We start from the raw sequence: 18,840 nt of genomic DNA on the forward strand, positions 1-18,840 counted from the left end.
TTAATATAATAATAATTATTATCAGTATTATTAAAATATTTTAGGTTGATTTATTTTTAAACTATGTATTTTTAAAATAAAACTCAAACTGAAAATATTCTTTGCGTATGTGCTTTGAGTATAGGGTTTGGAGTGGGGGCACGTAATTGCGCATCTTACGTAAATTTTACAAGTAAAATACATTGCCACCTATATGAAATAGTTTGGTAGATAATCTAAATAAATTAAATTTGTATTTTGATTGATGTATTTGAAGTTAAAAATTTCAAATCCATAATAATAATTTTACTTGTATTAAGATAATTACAAAAACTTATATGAAATGGTCTCATAGGTCAATTGTGTGAAATTTATATCTGACACAACATGATCCATGAAAAAATATTATTTTCCACGACATGTATGGATCGGGTCGATCTGTCTCACAAGAAAACTACTTTTGGATAAATCAATTCCCAACTATTTATTTTTGGAGACATTATAGTGGATTTCGAATACATCTTAGTATAGATCTTATTTCAAACTTTTCATTCAAATATTCGATAAAATTCAGATCTTTCTATCCAAATATAATATAATATTTGAAAACTCCATCAAGCAGGGAAAAAAATCTAATTAATAATCTGCCAATCAAATTTCTACTTTTTCGAGATTAAATTTATGGTTGAGTGCAAACTTGTTTAATAATTAATAATTCAAATATAAATAAATTAAATATATATCAATCTTCTGACATTTAAAAATTTGTAAAGTATATATGAACTACCAAAAAAAATATCGAAGTCTATAAAAGAAGCTAGATTTTTTTTTTTAATCGATGAATAAATTTATAGATAAAAAAGTCTATATAAATACAATGCACATACTTAGAGGCAAGGTTCTAAAAAGCATGAAGCGCCCCGAAGCACGGATGTTGAGCTCCAAACTTTTCTAACTTAAGCGAGATTTGCACGAGCTTAAGCGTGAAAAAATATTTTTTATCTTTAGTGTAATTGTAATTATCTCAAACAAATAAATAAATAAAATAATACATAAATATGATAAATTTAAGTATGATTCATTAATTCTCATATTTATAAAAGCAAAAAAAATCACAAAATTACAATCTTTATTTGTTTTTGCAACTAGACGACATTAAAAAATGTTAAATATTTATCCAATCATTGTCAGACACGCTTAATCATAATTAAAATTTAAATATAAACATCTAAATTATAAACTTAATTTATTATTTTAAAATAAAAAGACATACTTTCAAAATAAAAAAAATTTAAAAATAAACATATGCGAGTAATTGTACTTAAATATGCTTGATTAAATACTTTAATTATGCTTAATTCGGTCAAACTGTTTTTTTCCGCTTTTCTTCGAAGCGTAGCGTTTTTATCGAGCTTCAAATTTAAGCGCGCTTAAGCGAAATTTAAGCCAATTTTTTAGAATACAGTTTGACCGCTTTTCTCCGAAGCAAGACGTTTTTATCGAGCTTCAAACTTAAGCGTGTTTAAGCAGAATTTAAGCTAGTTTTTTAGAACACTGCTTAGGAGAGAACAAAACTTGCAACTATGTGTACGCCAAGCTCAGGGAAATTCCAAGGAGGACAATTCGGGAAGAATCGTACCACTCGGGAATTGTGTTCTGATGGGCCTCGATGAACCCGGATGCTTCTTTTGGGCCAGAACCGATGGGCTGGACTTTGAGAAACCAATGGATGCCCTGGGCCTAGCCTCTATTGGTGGTGGGCTGAATCAACCAAGTAAAGGGAGGATTATTTGAGTCCCTAAAAGTACGAAATTATTCTATGTGCTTCTCAGGTTCGTCTTAATTGTATATTTTTATATCTTCATTGTGTAATAAATCATATATAAAACGAAAATCCCAACATAATTTTACAATAACAATATTAATAAATAAACACGAAAGATTTAATTAATTACAATGTGTGCACATATCGTGAATGAGTAAATTCAAAATTTTTAAAAAAAAATTATTTATGTGAACAATAATAAGAAGAATAAGTTGTTGAGGTATTGAAAAACGCATTAGATATTCAAAAGTTCACCTAAAAACACACCTTCATAAATCATATAATAATCAGTTGTTTGTATTTAATAAAGGCAAGTAAAGTTCTACGTCTCGACTATTGCGCTCTTGCAACGGCCTGGCGTTTTCCTCCGCATGCTGTCAATAAAACAAATAACAGTCAGATCCACTTCACTATATTACAACATACCAAAATTTGTATGAGACAATCTCACGAGTCGTATTTTATAAGACGGATCTCTTATTTGAATCATCAATGAAAAAATATTACTTTTTATGCTAAGAATATTACATTTTATTGTGAATCTCGTTAGGATTGACTCGTCTCACATATAAATATTCGTGGGACCGTTTCATAAGAGACCTACTCATTACAAAAAACAAATACTAATATACATACACGGAAGGTGCTTGAGATCATGAAGTTATTTTATTGGGTTGATCCGTTCGAGTTATATTAAAGATAGTTGATATGATGACACATGTTTTATCACATTAACATTATCAACATTAATATTAACTATATGTTGAGATATAAATCGCATGATCGAGGTATTACCCTAAAGATCATTTTGAAAAAAAAATATTTTATTTTTTTATACCTTAATTTTTAATAAAATAGTAAGAAATATATTAATGTGGCGTTTATATTTGAAAACTCACATCATGCACAGCATCTCTAAGCAACTTCACTTGATCCCTTGAAACAGTCTTCACCTGAAATTTAATTACATTCATAACCATTTATGTTTCTTTTTCTCATTTTCATAAAATAAAGTTTTATTAAAACTNTGATCCAATATATCTGAAATACCTTTTACTCTGTGTATTAATATCGTTTGGATCAATTGTACCTAAGTCCTTCGTTGCATTCCTCTTATCCGTCATCGAGGATATATCTGTCATTAACTGTAAATATTTTTTTAAAAAAAATATGAAACTATATATATATGATGAATCATTTGAATATTATTATTATTACTGTAATTACCCTGGAGATAAATTGATCGGCTCTGCCAATCTTGTACAAGACACCAACAACAGCAATCTTATAATTTCCAACGTTTGGGTTTGTGTTTAGGTGTACCAAGTGCAACTCCATGTCATAACTGTCGGAAAATTTAGCGATTAAACTCTTTCTTATTTGACTAAATATTATGTACATTGCGTACTCGATCGGTATTTAAACATCGTTCTGTACGAGGGAATACGTTACCTTCTACCGTTGACGGTGTGTTCGGAGGGAGAATGCCAGTGGGCATATCGGAGACGATAGTCGTCCCCGTTAATCGACGTCCATCCACCATCACCAATCCATTCAATCTGCGATCAAACAATTATGATTTGACAATATTATTGTGTGTATATTATGTACGTATCATGAAATTTGAGTATTAAAAAATTATGATTAATGAAGCTTACTTGTACATCATGACCTCTATTCTTGATTATTGCATGTGCGGCCTTGTAATTCTTCTTCTCTGGTTTTAAAATTATTTGAACCCTTTCACTCGACAAGTCTATCGGAGATTGCATGGTTCCATTGCTGCATGCATCCCATTCTTGCTTGATTTGTCCCCATTTCCTTGGACCCTTTTCGCCATGTTTTGAGTAATCGAACTCTCGTTCATCATCTAATTAGTTTCCAAATGATCATATGTTCGTTCTTTGGCTTTAAAATCATTATTTATTACCAACGAAACTTCATAGAGAAATAACCAACAAAATAAATAAAAGTTTGTTGATCACATACCTACTTCTTGAGCATTGACAGATTTTGCTCCAAACAGAATTAAGAACACGAGAACATTGCAGTAGATGGCCTTCATTTTGCTCTATTTCTCGATTATGATCTCATAATATATATATATATATATATATATAATCAAAACCACAGCTTTATCTATATAATAATGGAACTTTCCTGCAAGTTTCTTGATTGGTGGGTTCACGGGTCCCGTGTGAACATGAAGTTAATTAATTTTTTAAAAGATATAACGATTTTAGCAATTATTATATTATAACTGGCAGATTGCAAGCAACTGGACAAATCTTAAGCACCAAATGCGAGGACGAATATTATTTGAATTCAATATTTGAAGTGTAGGTGAGAAAAAATAAGGATTAAAAATCTCAAAATTTTATCAATTTTCTGAGGAAACAAATTAATGTATATTTTAAACTATATTTTAAAGAATATATGTAAAGATAAATTAAAATATTAATAATAAAAAAGCCAATGACGAGACAATCAAGCCAAAAAAAAAATTTAATCGCCTATTGAAAATACGAGTATTTTATGTAAGTAGGCGAGTAATTTTTTTATTTTTATTTTTTCTTTATTCTTTTTCCTTTTTCCTGCCTACCTCCATGACTGACGTCCACGAACAATGATTAACTAAACAACAATAAATTAAATAATAATTATTGATATTTTGTCAAAATTATAATATTACGCTTTGATACAAAATAATAATAATAAATAAATAAAGTGTCAGCCTCGCATCGCCTTCTTGCGGGCTCCCTCCCTCTCCAACACAATACGACAACAACCTAGGAGAGAACACATTAACAATTTGGCCATGAAGTGGAATCAATCTTGTGAAGTTCATCATAAATAAAGGAAATAAGCGTCAAATTAGTTCCATAATTTGTCGTTACTTTTATTTGTAAAAGTGTAAATTTTGGTTATCTAATTTTGTTTTTATTGGATTTTTAGGAGTTTATGTGACATCTAAAAATACTAATTTGGTAACGAGAAATATTGATATCACACTGAATAATTATTAACGTGCCAACAATCAAGTGTAATAAGATCGAAATCAATAAAAAAAAAAAAAAAAAAAAAAATNGTTAGATGACAAATTAACGGTTGAGTTTAAGCTAACCTAAGTTAAGGCTACTATATTGACTATTGATCAAATTATTCGTGTTTTGTCATATTAGTTCTATCAACTTTAATATTACTCATTTGTTGAGATATAAACAATTGGATACACAAATAAAAAAAAAATCATTCACGACGAAAATTCAACATTAACAAGTTAAATCATGAAAATAGAAAGACAAAAATTTGTATGAGACGGTCTCACGGGTCGTATTTTGTGAGACGGATATCTTATTTTGCTCGTCTCACAGATAAAGATTCGTGAGACCGTCTCACAAGAGACTTGCTCAAATAGAAAACATTACAACCGCGACATAAAATGATTATTTTCCCACAAATAAAATCAACAAATCCTGCAATGGATTTTATTAGAAAGATGTAAGTGGTAGCAAACAAGAAAGTCGTAGATTAAAATTTGAAAAAAAAAAAGAAGATATAATTATATTTCCAGGAATATAAATCCTTCTATTAACATTCTCGTAAAAAAATTCTAATTTTACTCCAGAAAACCACTTTCAATTACATCCTGAAAATGATTATTATAAATATATTACTTTGCTTATAATATATTGTATCAATTAAAGTAATCTTTGTTCTTTAAATGAGATAAACAGATTTATTTTATATTAAAAATACATAAATGGATATGGGTTCATGTGGGAGCAAAAATTTTCTCATTAAATTTATAAAAATCTAGATTAAATATCTCTACTTTTAAACCCTATAAAACTCTTTAAAAATCATTAATTTTCTCACATTGGAAAAGATCGGACTAAATAGAGGAGAGGTGTAGGCTTGAACTTTGAATCCATTTTAAAGCAAATACACCCCCCTCCCCAAAGTGTGGGCTTGAACTTTGAATTCTCTGATATGGAGTTGAGGTCCAGCCCATATCAGTCTATAGCCCACTTAGCATAGGCCCAATACGAAATTCGGTGTTATCTATTCTATTTTATTAAAGTTGAGGAAATGATAGTAAATACCTAGGAAGGACGCCAATTTTTTCTTCCAACTTTACCCTTATATAATAATAATATTACACTTTTGTTTTTTGTTTTAAATTTCAACACACACTTTTATTTTTATTTTTTTATTTTGACAATTCAAATATCAATTTAGTCCATGCATAATTTATCACATTGCACTTTAGTCCATCAATAATGAAAAAAAAGATTTATACACACGCATCGCGTGTAGAGTAACTAGTGAAAAGGAATGTCTAACAAAGCTCCTTTTAAAATTTTAAAATATAGAAAAACCTCATTATTTTTGTAGATGAACTACTTATTAACGATTATGAATTTGATTTTTCTACTATTTTTTATCAATATTTTCTCTGACGAATGTATCACATATGATTCACACAATATAATTTACCATATTACATTGATTTTCATTTGGGTTTCATCATCTCAAAAAAAAGTATAAATTGTCTAAAATCCCACCATAATTATTAAACACAAAAACTTATGTGAGACAGTCTCACGGATCGTATTTTGTGAGACATATCTATTATTTGGGTCATCCATGAAAAAATATTACGTTTTATGCTAAAAGTATTACTTTTTATTATAAATATAGGTAGGGTTGATCCGTCTCACAGATAAAGATTCGTGATATAGTCTCATAATATATCTATTTATAATTAAAAGGTTCAATAATGAGGACCCTACGTTTTGAATTACAGTCAAAAAAAATGGACCCATGTTCTGCACAAATTCAGGCTTCCACCACTAATTCTTTTTTTGTTTCATTTTCTGAAAAATTCATATTCGAAAATCGAGGACGTTGAAAACGTATACGATAAAGCGATCTGTCTAAGAAAATGTGTAGCCAATTTCAAAGATACACGCCCCACTCTTTTTTTTTAATGTCTAAACTCATAACCATTGGGAGCGAAAGGATCTTCTTTGTGGTAAAATATGAATCTTTCGGCGATGATTGATGTAATATATAATGAAATAAAGTATAAATGAAATCAAATTTGAAATGAAATAAGAATATAAATGGAATATCATGTCTAATTTTATTTTAATGATTGATATCAGAAAATTGAAACAGAGATGTGATGAAATATTTTTAATTATTAAAAAATTTCTTAATTAAAATTTTCATCCAAAAGGGATGGAATGAGTATTTTCATGAACATGAGAATTATCACATTGGAATGATCATTCATATCTAATGTCATATCAAACACGAGTATAAAAAATGAGTATAAATGTTCATTTCATGTTTACTTCATTCTTTTATTTCAAACATGCAGTTAGATCATCTAAATAAACAATAGATCATTATCATAGCGGTATGTTGAATCCAAATATCTTAGTCTATGTTACACCGAGAGCGTTTCTTTCCCTATTCTATCATCCTAATAAGAGGAAAATTCTGCAGTAATATCTATTGGAAAAAAAATATTTTAGATAATTTATGTATCTAGTTTATCGATTTTGATAATTAATTTATGATGTATTATTTTTAAAAGCCTTGAAACGACTGAGTGATAATACTATCAAGAAAATATAAGGGAAATAAATAATTTAATAAGTCGTTGAACTGTTAAAAAGTATGAAATATCCAAAACGTAGTAAAGTGAAGTGATAAAAAAGAAAAGTATCGCACTTTTTACTACTTTTGTGGAATATCAATTTTCTTTTTCTCGCAAAAACGTCATAATCCAGAAATTATTTTATTTCTTATTTGACATTATCTAACCAAATGATACATGTAACACAAGAATTCGTAAGAAACTATTTTAAGGTCAATTTTATAAAACGAATATTGTTCGGATTAAGTGTATCTCACTAGGCTAAGAATTATAGCAGTTAGTTAAGGTGCAACTTTATTTCTTTATATTGGTGACAGCGCAGAATGCATCTACTTGGGTGCTAATGGGTTGGACTGTTAGGCCAACGAGTCTGAGGAGGTGCGTGTCTATCTGCTGGTGCTGTCTCATATTCTTTAGAGATCAGTCTTACCATTTTTCCTATCGTCGGTCTGTCTCCAGCAGAGATAGTATTACCCGTTAAGATCTGGTGTCACTCTTTTACGGCTCACTTAACCAACAAGATCAAACGACGCAACGTCAGCAGTTTGACGCATGAGAACTTCTCAGGAGGTCAGTAATCCTAGCACTATTCTCACTCATACATGTTTTACCTAACAAATATCTTATATGATTTTACTTATAAAAAATATTAAAATGAGACATGCAATAGTTTCTTAACTAGCAATTTTTATCTCATACGTGATATCATGATCTATATTTGTAAAAAAGATCGGGTTCGATCTATATCTAGAATAAAAAATAATGTTTTTGGCTCATAGTATTTGTTATTTAAATATTTTTTTTCAAAATTTCATGATATAATATTATCAGAAAATTAAATATTTGAAATTATATTTTTAAAAACGGCCAGATTAATAAATTAAACCTTAATTTTGGGCCGCATTAACCCTGCAAGTGGAGCTAATCACGGAATCGAAAGACGAAAAAGAGTGTCAGAAACAAAATTGCTTTACTCCCATTGTATTGACTAACATTATTGAAAAGCAAGTGAGTCGATTCCCCTTAGGCAGAGCACAGCCATCATTCATATGTTGCAACATGCAATGATGAATCCAGATACTTATATATATATACATTATCAATTAATATTAGGGCCCTTTTATACCTCAATATCAACGTTTTATCAAAATATTTTAAACTGAACCAAACCATACAGCTCAATTACGGTTCAAATTATGGACATCACTTATCATATCAACAAAAATATATACTAATACACATACACATGAAGTGAAAAAGACCTAGTTATTTGAAAAGAAAAAAAAATTCCCGTTAAAGTTTAACTTTTTTGGCTTGCTTGTTCTACTCGCTTTCACCTGCAATGTTTGCTTAGTCATGTTCATATTTACAATAATAAGTAATATTTTTGACATTAAATGTAATTTTTTTCATGAGTGATCCAAATTATATATCGATATCAAGATTATCTTACATTTGTTTTTGTGTTCGGGTAGGTTTATAATATAAGAAGGGAAAAAAATAATTTGTCCTAAAAATGGACCAAGTTTGGTATCTTTTTCTTCTTCTGTTGTGCTGATGATACGACATCATATACTGTTATCTTAAAATAAAATATTTCACATCAGATAGTCCACATTGGGCCTATGAGAACTAAGTGCAGATAAATTAACTGTTACCAACGACATTAACCTGACAAAAGAGTGTAGAATGCAACTACAAATATCCTGCCCAGTTAATATATCTACTCAGAGCAAGCGTTGAACTGTTCAACATGTTCGAACTTCTAAGAAACTGAGAAATACCGACTTCCTTCTTCTCCTCACTTCCCACTATCGCACTGATCTGAAGCCACAGTTGCATAGTTTAGTGGAATGGAAGTGCTGAAAAGTAGCCGCTGCATTGTGTTTGTATTCCTTGTGGGTGCATTTTATTGCCAGGTTTCAGCATTGCTCAATCTCACTCTCCCTGGTCAGCACCCGGACCCTGAATCTGTGGCTCAAGATGTTTACAGGCAAGAACTTGCTTCTGGGTTTTGGCTTCTTTTTAAATTTTTCGTGTGGGTTTCAGTTTTAAGTTTCCCCGGTGTCACTTCATCTTCATTTGGCTGTAAAAACTTTAGTTCAAAACTGAAAGCGTTTGTTTACAGTGTTTTGTGGCAATGTGCCTGTTTAGGATGATAGTTCCGGTATCACATCAGTGAAACTTGCATTTCCTGAAAATTTGTGAATTTTTTGTTCTTTCAAGGTGTCTGAACCATTTTTGGGTTATCCAACTCTGTATAACACAAAATATGAGCAGCGGACTGGTGGGATATTTTTACCTTTCTTTGTCTCCACAGTGTTTTACTTATTTGGCTGTTTTAAGCAAAGTTATGAGGATATACAGTCAGTCATCACCTTGAGGTAAGGAGATTAAAATTTATTGTTATTACACTTAAAATCTTCAACTAAATTCTTGTTGGCGCACGCCCCACGAGAACAAGTTTTTTCTTCTTGATCTGTGTGGTCTTCCATGTCAGACATCTTCTGTGTCTTTGGATCTTTACACTTGCTTGAATTCAATTCGTGTATACTTTTAAGCTAGAGTGTGGTCCTCCATCAACTTTTCAGTTTTCTGTTGCATGCCATGGAATCCTATGCGTGTCGTCTTTCATAAATTGACTACTGACAAGTAAATATAAATGTTTACTCTTATTTATATCTTATATTGGAGACACTGAAAGGATTTTCTTGACATTAAGTCCTACAGAAGAGTTAATGAATCTATGTCAAGAAGACAAATGCTATCCTACACCAGCAGTGAGCAGTCATCCACTTGCTTCACAGGCAATCCCATGGATGATTGCTGGCGTTGCGACCCCAACTGGCAGCTCAACCGTCAAAGGCTTGCAGATTGCGCCATTGGGTTCGGTCAATATGCCCTTGGTGGCAAAGGGGGACGTTACTATGTCGTGACAGATTCATCAGACCACGATGCGGTCAACCCAAAGCCGGGAACCCTTCGCTATGCGGTCATTCAAACCGAACCTCTGTGGATTGTTTTTCCCAGCAATATGCTCATTCATCTCTCCCAAGAGCTGATTTTCAACTCCTACAAGACTCTAGACGGCCGGGGAGCAAACGTGCATATAACCGGGGGCGGATGCATCACATTGCAATATATAAACAATGTCATCATTCATAATATACACATACACCATTGCTACCAATCGGGGGAGACGAATGTTAGGTCGAGCCCAACACACTATGGGTGGCGTACACTGTCAGACGGTGATGGGATCTCAATATTTGGATCAAGGGACATTTGGATCGATCATTGCTCGTTGTCAAATTGTAAAGACGGCTTGATTGATGCAATCATGGGATCCACTGCAATCACCATATCTAACAGCATTTTTTCTCACCATAACAAGGTGATATTATTAGGCCACAGTGACAATCACTTGCCTGATTCTGGGATGCAAGTGACCATAGCTTTTAACCATTTTGGTAAAAAACTAATCCAGAGGATGCCAAGGTGTAGAAGGGGATACATACATGTAGTAAACAACGACTTCACGAGGTGGGAAATGTATGCGATTGGAGGGAGTGCGAGTCCTACTATCAATAGCCAAGGAAACCGCTACATCGCCTCTTTCGATAACGATGCAAAGGAGGTAATATAACCGTCTTTTGCTTCATGAAAAACATCAATTCAAATTGGAAGAGCTCTTTATGAAACTTTTCAGAGGATTACATATTCCAAGATCATTTTCTCGCATCCATGATGTTGAACTAATTTGGTGTTGTAGGTTACAAAACGGTTGGATACTTCGGATGAAGAATGGATGAATTGGAATTGGAGGAGTGAAGGAGATATAATGGTGAATGGAGCATTCTTTGTGGCGTCAGGACAAGATGTTGGAGTGAAATATGAAAAGGCTTATAGTGTGGAGCCAAAATCAGCTGCTGATATTGACTTGCTCACGCTCAACGCGGGTGTCCTTCGGAGCAGGTCATTTTACTTATTCTTTCTCACTTTGTTCTCTTTTCCCTGTCTTGCTTTTGCTCTTTTTCTTAAAGAACTGGTCACAAATTTTGTTTGCTTCTCAGATAAAATGCTAAGAGAATCCTATGTGCAATCTTACAAACATTTACAAATTTTGAACAAGAACCAGATTATCTCCGCAGATAATACCCATTGGTTGGCTTTAAAACCACTTTTCATGCTTTGGATCCATGAGGCAACTCGCGTGAGCAAGTCTTGCTTACATCCTTTACTAAGGGAGCACATTTTCAATTTGTCCATAAGACGAGAGCCATGTCTCCTTACATCCTTTACTAAGGGAGCACACATAACATAGTACCAAGTCATCGTTCAAAATGTTATACCTAACTTGATTTTTCTATCAGCAGGGGTAACAAACTGGTTAAGTGGACAGGAGATGGTTCTGGAGCTGATTTTGATTCAAATTCCGACGGGTTTGACGACTATGATGACTACTCGGAGAGCAAGAAGCGTTACACTAATAACTCTATCCTGACCACTTTTCTAACGATCTTGACGATCTTTTTATTTCTACATGACACTACAACTTCCCTTATATAGTGGAAGCCATGTAATGACTATGGGAGAAGCCTTAGTATGGTTTCCTTCCTGCATTTTAGTTGTGATATTTAGCTTTACTAATTTGAAGAAATTTTCTACAACAAACCCAAAAATCAAAATTGAAGAAGAGTGGATTTGGGATCTGGTTGTCACGGGCGCAAACATTTCAAGTTCATATACGATCTTTGCCAATCAACTCTGCCCCTAAAAGTAAATCACTAAACAGAGCCTCGATTTAATGGGAAAAATATTCAAATTTCATACATGTGGAACAAAATATTAAACTCTCAAAACGCACTTAGATCACCTCAGCTGGCTCTACCGCTGTTGAATTGTGTCTTGTATGGACAGAAGAACGTCAGATAATAAAATCTAGAAATGTGTCCACAAAAAAATGGAAGTAGCAATGAAACTGGAGCAGTTGAAATATCGAATGAGATAAGACTATTTAAGTGAAACTATACATAGTTGAGACTTTCATATTGTTACATCCGAAGAAACCAAGATTGAAACTCAAGCCATTTCAAGAAAAATATTTCTAACAATCAATAAATGATTTGTTCATCATATCTACTGCTGAATCCATGAACTGGTTAGTTAGTGTTAAACGCGTCTTTTATGGTTTTTCACTTTGTTTTTGTTATTTGCAATGTTACTCTTCTCAAGACATGTTTTCTCATTTCAGCTCTTAAAAAACGGTTGCCAAACAGCCATCATATATTCCATTGCGTACGTTACTCTAAGGTAGATCGTGTTCTAAATCTTCTGTTTGTTGTCTGATTACTACAAAAAATGTATATTTACAGTATTGTATTATATGATTGTTGAATGATAATGACTTGATGAAATCTAATATATGGAGCTCTTTTTTCTTTTTTTGGGTACCAGTGACTTTAGAGAAGATGCAATCAACAGGTTCGTGTACTTTTTACACTTTTTCGTCACGATTTTGTCATACTTACTGCCTTATAACCTTATCAAATACTAATGCAAGCATAATCTATGAGCACTTTGATTGTTCGGGCTTCCGTGATGGTACATTCAGTTGGTAATAGTTGATATCTGATTGATTGCTGTGCGTTTCAACCTGTTTTTTGCCTTCTGTATATTGCGGTGATGATGTTTTGAATGATTTGAGAGTGCTACGGGAAGAAACATTATCGAGCCGAAACCCGGCAGAGAAACAGAAACCCCAGAGCATAATCTATATGGTCTAACAAAGAGGGCTCAAAGTGCTTACGGGGGAGTAAAAGGTGGGGTGTGGTTTGATATATTTTTAAATGGCAATACTTATGGCTGTATGTCCGTTGAGCATAGCAGCAGCAAGTGACCCAAGTGATACCAAGAGATTGGTGTGGTTTGATATATTATTAAATTTGAACTCGATTAGTATTGAATTTCAAGTTAGAGCTCGACTTATGAAAATATCAATTCACTCTAACTCAAACTCAAAAAATTCGAAAGTGTTAGTAACATAATTTTAACGTTTAAATTTTATATGTATATGAGCAAAAATATCCTCAAATTATATATCATTTTAAAATATAATATATAATTACTGGAGCAGCTCGAAATCATTAAAACTCGAGGGAAGTGAAGAATACCAGGGATGTACACCAAAGTTCCTTGTAACTGATGGATACGTTTTCAAGACATCCATCATTCAGCAAAAGATACGGTATTATTCATTCGAAACCTCAAGAAAGAAGGGAACCTTTTCATCTCCCGATTACAGAGTCACTCAGCTTAAACTAGGACATAGATCATACAAAGCTAAGATCTTTGATTTAAAACGGTGAACATTAGCATATCTTGGAAAAAAATATTTACATTTTGCAACTCTGGTTGTATTATTCCCAACTCATCAGCATCTTCCAAACAGTTTCCTCTATCTTTTTCTTCGAAACAGAAACACGGTCCCCTTCATCGAGTAGAACTCGGTAGACTTCCCATTCGCGGTCGCTAATCATATACCTCCCTATTTCAGCCTATAAAGACAGAAGAACTTCACGGGTTTAACATGTAATAGATTCTTTTGCACGGTAATGTATTGAAGAAAGGATGAAGGGAAGTTACCGAAAATATAGGTTGATCAAGCATCTTTAGAGCAAGAGTTATGTCGTAAAAAACCAGGGGGCGACCCTTGCCAGATAACTCGACTGGATTAGCAATTACTAGCTCGGTGTCAGGGCCACGGCTGATCAATGATACTCTGAGAGGTCTACTAAGTTCTATTTCAAGACGAGATTGCAATGCCTTGTGTTTGCTTGGGTCGATTATCTTCTTGCCATCGGATTGCATGAGGAATAAGTCCAGCTCACATTCTGTTTTCCCTTCCGTAGTGAATCGACCATAAGATACCTGGTATTCATAACAAAAAGATGGCCGCCTCAAACAAAAAAGTAAAAAATCGATCGTTTGATACATGATTTATTTTAGAACTTCAAAGTCACCTCCTCCCAAGATCAATTCTCACAACTTCCTGAATCCTCCCTTGTAATTAGCTGTTAAATAACTGGTTAATGGAAATTTAGACAAGAAACTTGAGTACCTGAATGTTATAATCCTTCAAAGTTCGCATAATGTCGTATAACAGGCCTTTGTGATCCTGGCAAACTATTTGGACAAGCGTATGAGAAGGACTCAACAAGTTATCAAACGTAATTGATGGGCACTTGAAAGATGCAGCATTGCTCGAATGTTCCTCAAGTGTTTCGATATTGAACATGTCTCCGGTAGTAGGATCCGAAAGAAACGAGGGTCCCTGAGAGCATGCGGTAATTTCAGAACCCACCATTTCTATGTCACAACTTATCATGGCATCCCCAAGAACAGCTCCTAAATAGTCTCGGGTATCGTCTTTTCTCTTCTTTGTATGTAGAAGTTCCCTAAAAAGATCATTATTAATAGGAAAGATAAGTTTTTTAGCAGAAGACGTTCATCAAATTCAACACAAGCAACAAAAGTCAGAGAAGTATACAGATGCAATCGGAAAAAAACTACACACTTGGTCAAAAAAATGAAAATAACGCAAACCTCGTGTCAGTTATGAAGAACAGGTCCAACACTCTCCCATCTGGAGTGGTTGACACTTTTACTTTCTTAATCGTCAGCTCGAGCTCGCAAAGAACTTTAGTAACATCTGTCAAAAAATATGTCTAAATTTTAACATATGGATCGAACACAAGTGTTCTTCTCGATCAAGACACTTCACTGGTTCACAGAACCAGGGGACTAAATTGTACACATGAATACATCAAACAAGTGGAGAGGATTAAGCCTCGAGATCTCTTTTTCCCGACGATTTAAGAAATCGAAATTTGATGTCAATATAACCAATGATACTAGAAAAAACTCAACTATAAAAGCCGAAAGAATGAAAGTAGCAACAAAGAACCAAGAATCTTGGTTTCTATTGGCATGACCTCTCCCAGTGAAAAAAGAGATTATTATTTTGAATCTTCCATTTCACAGTTACAAAAAACTACAAACAAGACTTGCATCACATCTACACTATATTTCAAATAAGAGACCTCCAATGGGCTGCCAAATGATCTCAAGTTTAGAATTGATTTTTATACTTGGATAATTGTCTGAATCTGGATAATGACATGAATTTTCCTGTCTTTTTCTCAAATTTTAATCTTCCTGAGCTAGCTAACATCATCTAGTAATTCATGCGGAGAGTTTATGGAATAGAACTTACCATGCAAAAGGCCTCTTCTGTCATAGCAACAGAACTTCAAGAGAAAAACATCAGGAGGCTTCCGAGGTTGCAAATCAGACGTGTAAAACAAAATTCCAGAAACTGAAGAACAAGATGGGCACGCCCCCATCAATCTGCTCTTCAACAAATCCCATTTGGTACTACCCTTGCTTACCACCCACAACACTATATAGCACCATTTTCCATCAGTAGATACATCTGAAACGAACACTCACAACATCAGACAATTCCCACCATGCAACACATCACAAAGAATCTCATAGAAAACACTGCTTTGAGGCCGAACTCCCTCGTCCCCATCCCGAATTAAAAAAAAGTAAAAATTTCATGTGTCATTCATTATAAAATCCACAGTCGAATGCAGGCAAATGATTTTCGGGTTGGCGGTGAACCTGTGCATCACAGGTCTATTATCCAAAATCCAAAGAATTTCAAGTTCAGCCCAAAACAATAAACATAAACATAAAACATGCAGAAAAATTCTCAAGAACCCAGAATTGAACTCCTAAAGCAAGGCAGCGTGTAGTATCTATCATAAACCTGTGCAAAAATATGTATCTGAAAGTACAAAAAGCCTAAAATTTGCACACATGAAATCATATGGTCTTGCTTTTAAACTGAAACACATACCAATCCTCACGACAGTGAGTCCAAAGAAGAGAATTATGCGACAAATATCGCAACCCAGTCCAGTTTTATCCGGACAATTAACAGTAATCACACTGGGCTTTCCTTCTTGCTCCGACTGTTTGATCATAACCACATCGTCATACAATATGCCCATCTCCCCTATCTATCTCTTTCACCTCTTCTTCTTCAAATTCTGTCAAAAAGATTGAATCTTTGTGTATATGCAAACAAAAACAATTTGGGTTGACACTGCATTTTCAAGTTTCAAGCACAAAATGGAACTTTGGCCCAGTATATCCAGAGATTTCCTTCGTTACTCGTAAAACAAAGTGGGCCTCTCTCCTCACCAAGTCCTTTGTAGCTGTTTTTATACATTTATTTATTTCTTTGTACAGCAACAGGTCTGAAAGTGAACTGCTGAATAAATAAATATGCTGCCCTTTATTTATATCTAAATTTCAACTTATTTTTTCCTAAAAATATATATCATTTTTTTTTGAAAATAAATTGGTTTGAATGAAAGAGTTTTATATCTGTTAAATACACTTATAATGAGGTAGGTGACAAGGTGGGGTATTATAATATCTGGTGAATCAACACCTCGAGAAAATCGTGTTAACATAGAGAATGATTATCATTGTCTCGAAATTTATTTTCTGTAAGTGTGGAGATTTTGTGAGAGCATAAATCAATTTTGTGAGACGAATCTTCTATTTAGGTTATTTATGAAAAAATATTATTTTTTATGTCAAAAATATTATTTTTTTATTGTAAATATAGATAGATTTCACCTGTTTCACGAGTAAATATCAATGAGAAATTCTCACAAAATACCTATAATTTATCTTTTGTATGTTTCTATTATCAAAAGTAATTTTTTAAAAAATTCTATGTATCTTTTTCTAATTTGATGATTATTATTTTAACTTAAAAAGTATTTGGAAAAAAAAATGAAAATAGACTTTGTTATTATTATTTTCAGAAAAAAACAAAAACAAAAACAATCTAGATTTTTATGAAAGAAATGGAAAATTCATTGATTAAAGCCCAAAGTGGATTTTATCGTAGATAAATCGATCACATTTTTTTTTATGTGTTTCAAAACATGTCAATGAATAAGTCTCTTGTGAGACGATTTCACGAATTTTTATTTGTGAGACGGGTCAACCCTACCGATATTCACAATAAAAAGTAATACTCTTAGCATAAAAAGTAATATTTTTTCATGGATGACCCAAATAAGATATTCGACCCACGAAATTGATCCGTGAGACCGTCTCACAAGAGTTTTTGTGCATGTTAAGAATGCTCTGGTGACCTCGACCCCACGTGAAAAATTCTAATATTTTAAACCGTTCATACACTTTGAAATATTTTATGGCACATGTGTTTATCTCGATATTGTTACTCTCTAATGAAATTAGTCTTTCAAATGCAACCTCTGAAATAAAAAAGATAAATAGCACTATGATACAACATTGTATAATACGAGTCATAGTCCTATATAATATACTATTATTTTATACAAGGTTATAATGCAAAAAAACAAAATAACTACATTAGCCAATTCTTAATGTAATAATTATCTTTGAAATTTTGTTTTAACTTTGATTTTTTTTTTCCCAATAAGAAAGCAAAATAAAATTGAAAAGTACTTGTATGATTAAGATTACGATTCATTTCATTTCAATAATTTTGAAATGTGTGCATAATATTTTAGTTGATTTTATATAATAATATGGCCAAATTGTGTAATGTCACCATTCGTAAAAACACTACAAGATGTCGTGCAATATGTCCCCACCGTTTTTTTTTTAAAATTATTAGGATAAAGTTGATAAAATGGAAAAATAATAATATTAATTCATCTTTTATTTTCATATTCATATTTAAATAGAGCCACCCAACTAGGCAGCACATCACTCCTTTATTTGTTTTTTTCCCTCTCTGCCATCAAGGAAAAGTTCAAGAATCTGCCATCGTTTTATTAGAATGATAAACGAAATAAATATGTGTAATCAATTCGTATCTTATTATTATACATATCAAAAAATATATATTTTTATATTGTTTCATATATTTGAGTTTTTATTTATATTTTATGTGCAGAGTTAACTGATTCGAATATATTTAATTGTTTTAAAAATATACACACAAATGAAATAAAACCCCACTTGCTCGTTTTTGTTTGTTTGTTTGTTTTTGAAGGATTAATTGGAAAAGAGAATGTGTGAGAAGTCGGGTTTCTATTAGGTTTGTATGGATTCATTTGGTGACTTTCTTAACTCTTATGGTGTTGTTTTACTAATTAGCCGTGCTGAATTATCATACTCAATTGATAATAATTAAATAGGGGAGTATTTATAAAATAATATGGATTAATTAAATTAATTGGATCTCGCATATAATCGAAACATAGCAAATATTGTAAAAAAATAA

General features: G+C 32.5%; 3 protein-coding genes across 6 annotated transcripts; 1 reads left to right on the plus strand and 2 right to left on the minus strand.

Annotated features, from left to right (window-relative positions):
• Positions 1-1,995: 1,995 nt before the first annotated feature.
• Positions 1,996-3,897, minus strand: LOC140956355 (carbonic anhydrase Nec1-like). Of its 2 annotated transcripts, XM_073413071.1 has the most exons (7): positions 3,794-3,897; positions 3,463-3,674; positions 3,257-3,363; positions 3,032-3,149; positions 2,855-2,949; positions 2,704-2,757; positions 1,996-2,178 (listed from the first exon to the last, which is right to left on the minus strand). In XM_073413071.1, exons 1-6 carry the CDS (start codon positions 3,867-3,869, stop codon positions 2,754-2,756), a joined length of 612 nt encoding a protein of 203 aa, XP_073269172.1. In that variant the 5' UTR covers positions 3,870-3,897; the 3' UTR covers positions 1,996-2,178; positions 2,704-2,753. The 2 variants fall into 2 exon arrangements, with proteins under 2 accessions (XP_073269172.1, XP_073269173.1); XM_073413072.1 differs by lacking the exons at positions 1,996-2,178; positions 2,704-2,757 and having other exon boundaries at positions 2,845-2,939.
• A 5,215-nt stretch (positions 3,898-9,112) lies between these two features.
• On the plus strand, positions 9,113-12,121 carry LOC140956347 (probable pectate lyase 12). 3 transcript variants are annotated; one of them, XM_073413062.1, is made up of 5 exons: positions 9,113-9,460; positions 10,198-10,869; positions 10,963-11,112; positions 11,248-11,450; positions 11,852-12,121. In XM_073413062.1, exons 1-5 carry the CDS (start codon positions 9,329-9,331, stop codon positions 12,042-12,044), a joined length of 1,350 nt encoding a protein of 449 aa, XP_073269163.1. In that variant the 5' UTR covers positions 9,113-9,328; the 3' UTR covers positions 12,045-12,121. The 3 variants fall into 3 exon arrangements, with proteins under 3 accessions (XP_073269163.1, XP_073269161.1, XP_073269162.1); XM_073413060.1 differs by having other exon boundaries at positions 9,115-9,468; positions 10,206-11,112; XM_073413061.1 differs by having other exon boundaries at positions 9,115-9,460; positions 10,198-11,112.
• Positions 12,122-13,706: 1,585 nt separating this feature from the next.
• Positions 13,707-16,794, minus strand: LOC140956350 (ACT domain-containing protein ACR10-like). Its single transcript, XM_073413065.1, has 6 exons — positions 16,402-16,794; positions 15,751-15,969; positions 15,081-15,186; positions 14,596-14,932; positions 14,121-14,405; positions 13,707-14,032 (listed from the first exon to the last, which is right to left on the minus strand). Exons 1-6 carry the CDS (start codon positions 16,553-16,555, stop codon positions 13,895-13,897), a joined length of 1,239 nt encoding a protein of 412 aa, XP_073269166.1. The 5' UTR covers positions 16,556-16,794; the 3' UTR covers positions 13,707-13,894.
• Positions 16,795-18,840: the final 2,046 nt, after the last annotated feature.

This window comes from Primulina huaijiensis, chromosome 13 (assembly GCF_012295235.1).
Source record: "Primulina huaijiensis isolate GDHJ02 chromosome 13, ASM1229523v2, whole genome shotgun sequence".
Classification (NCBI taxonomy): domain Eukaryota; kingdom Viridiplantae; phylum Streptophyta; class Magnoliopsida; order Lamiales; family Gesneriaceae; genus Primulina; species Primulina huaijiensis.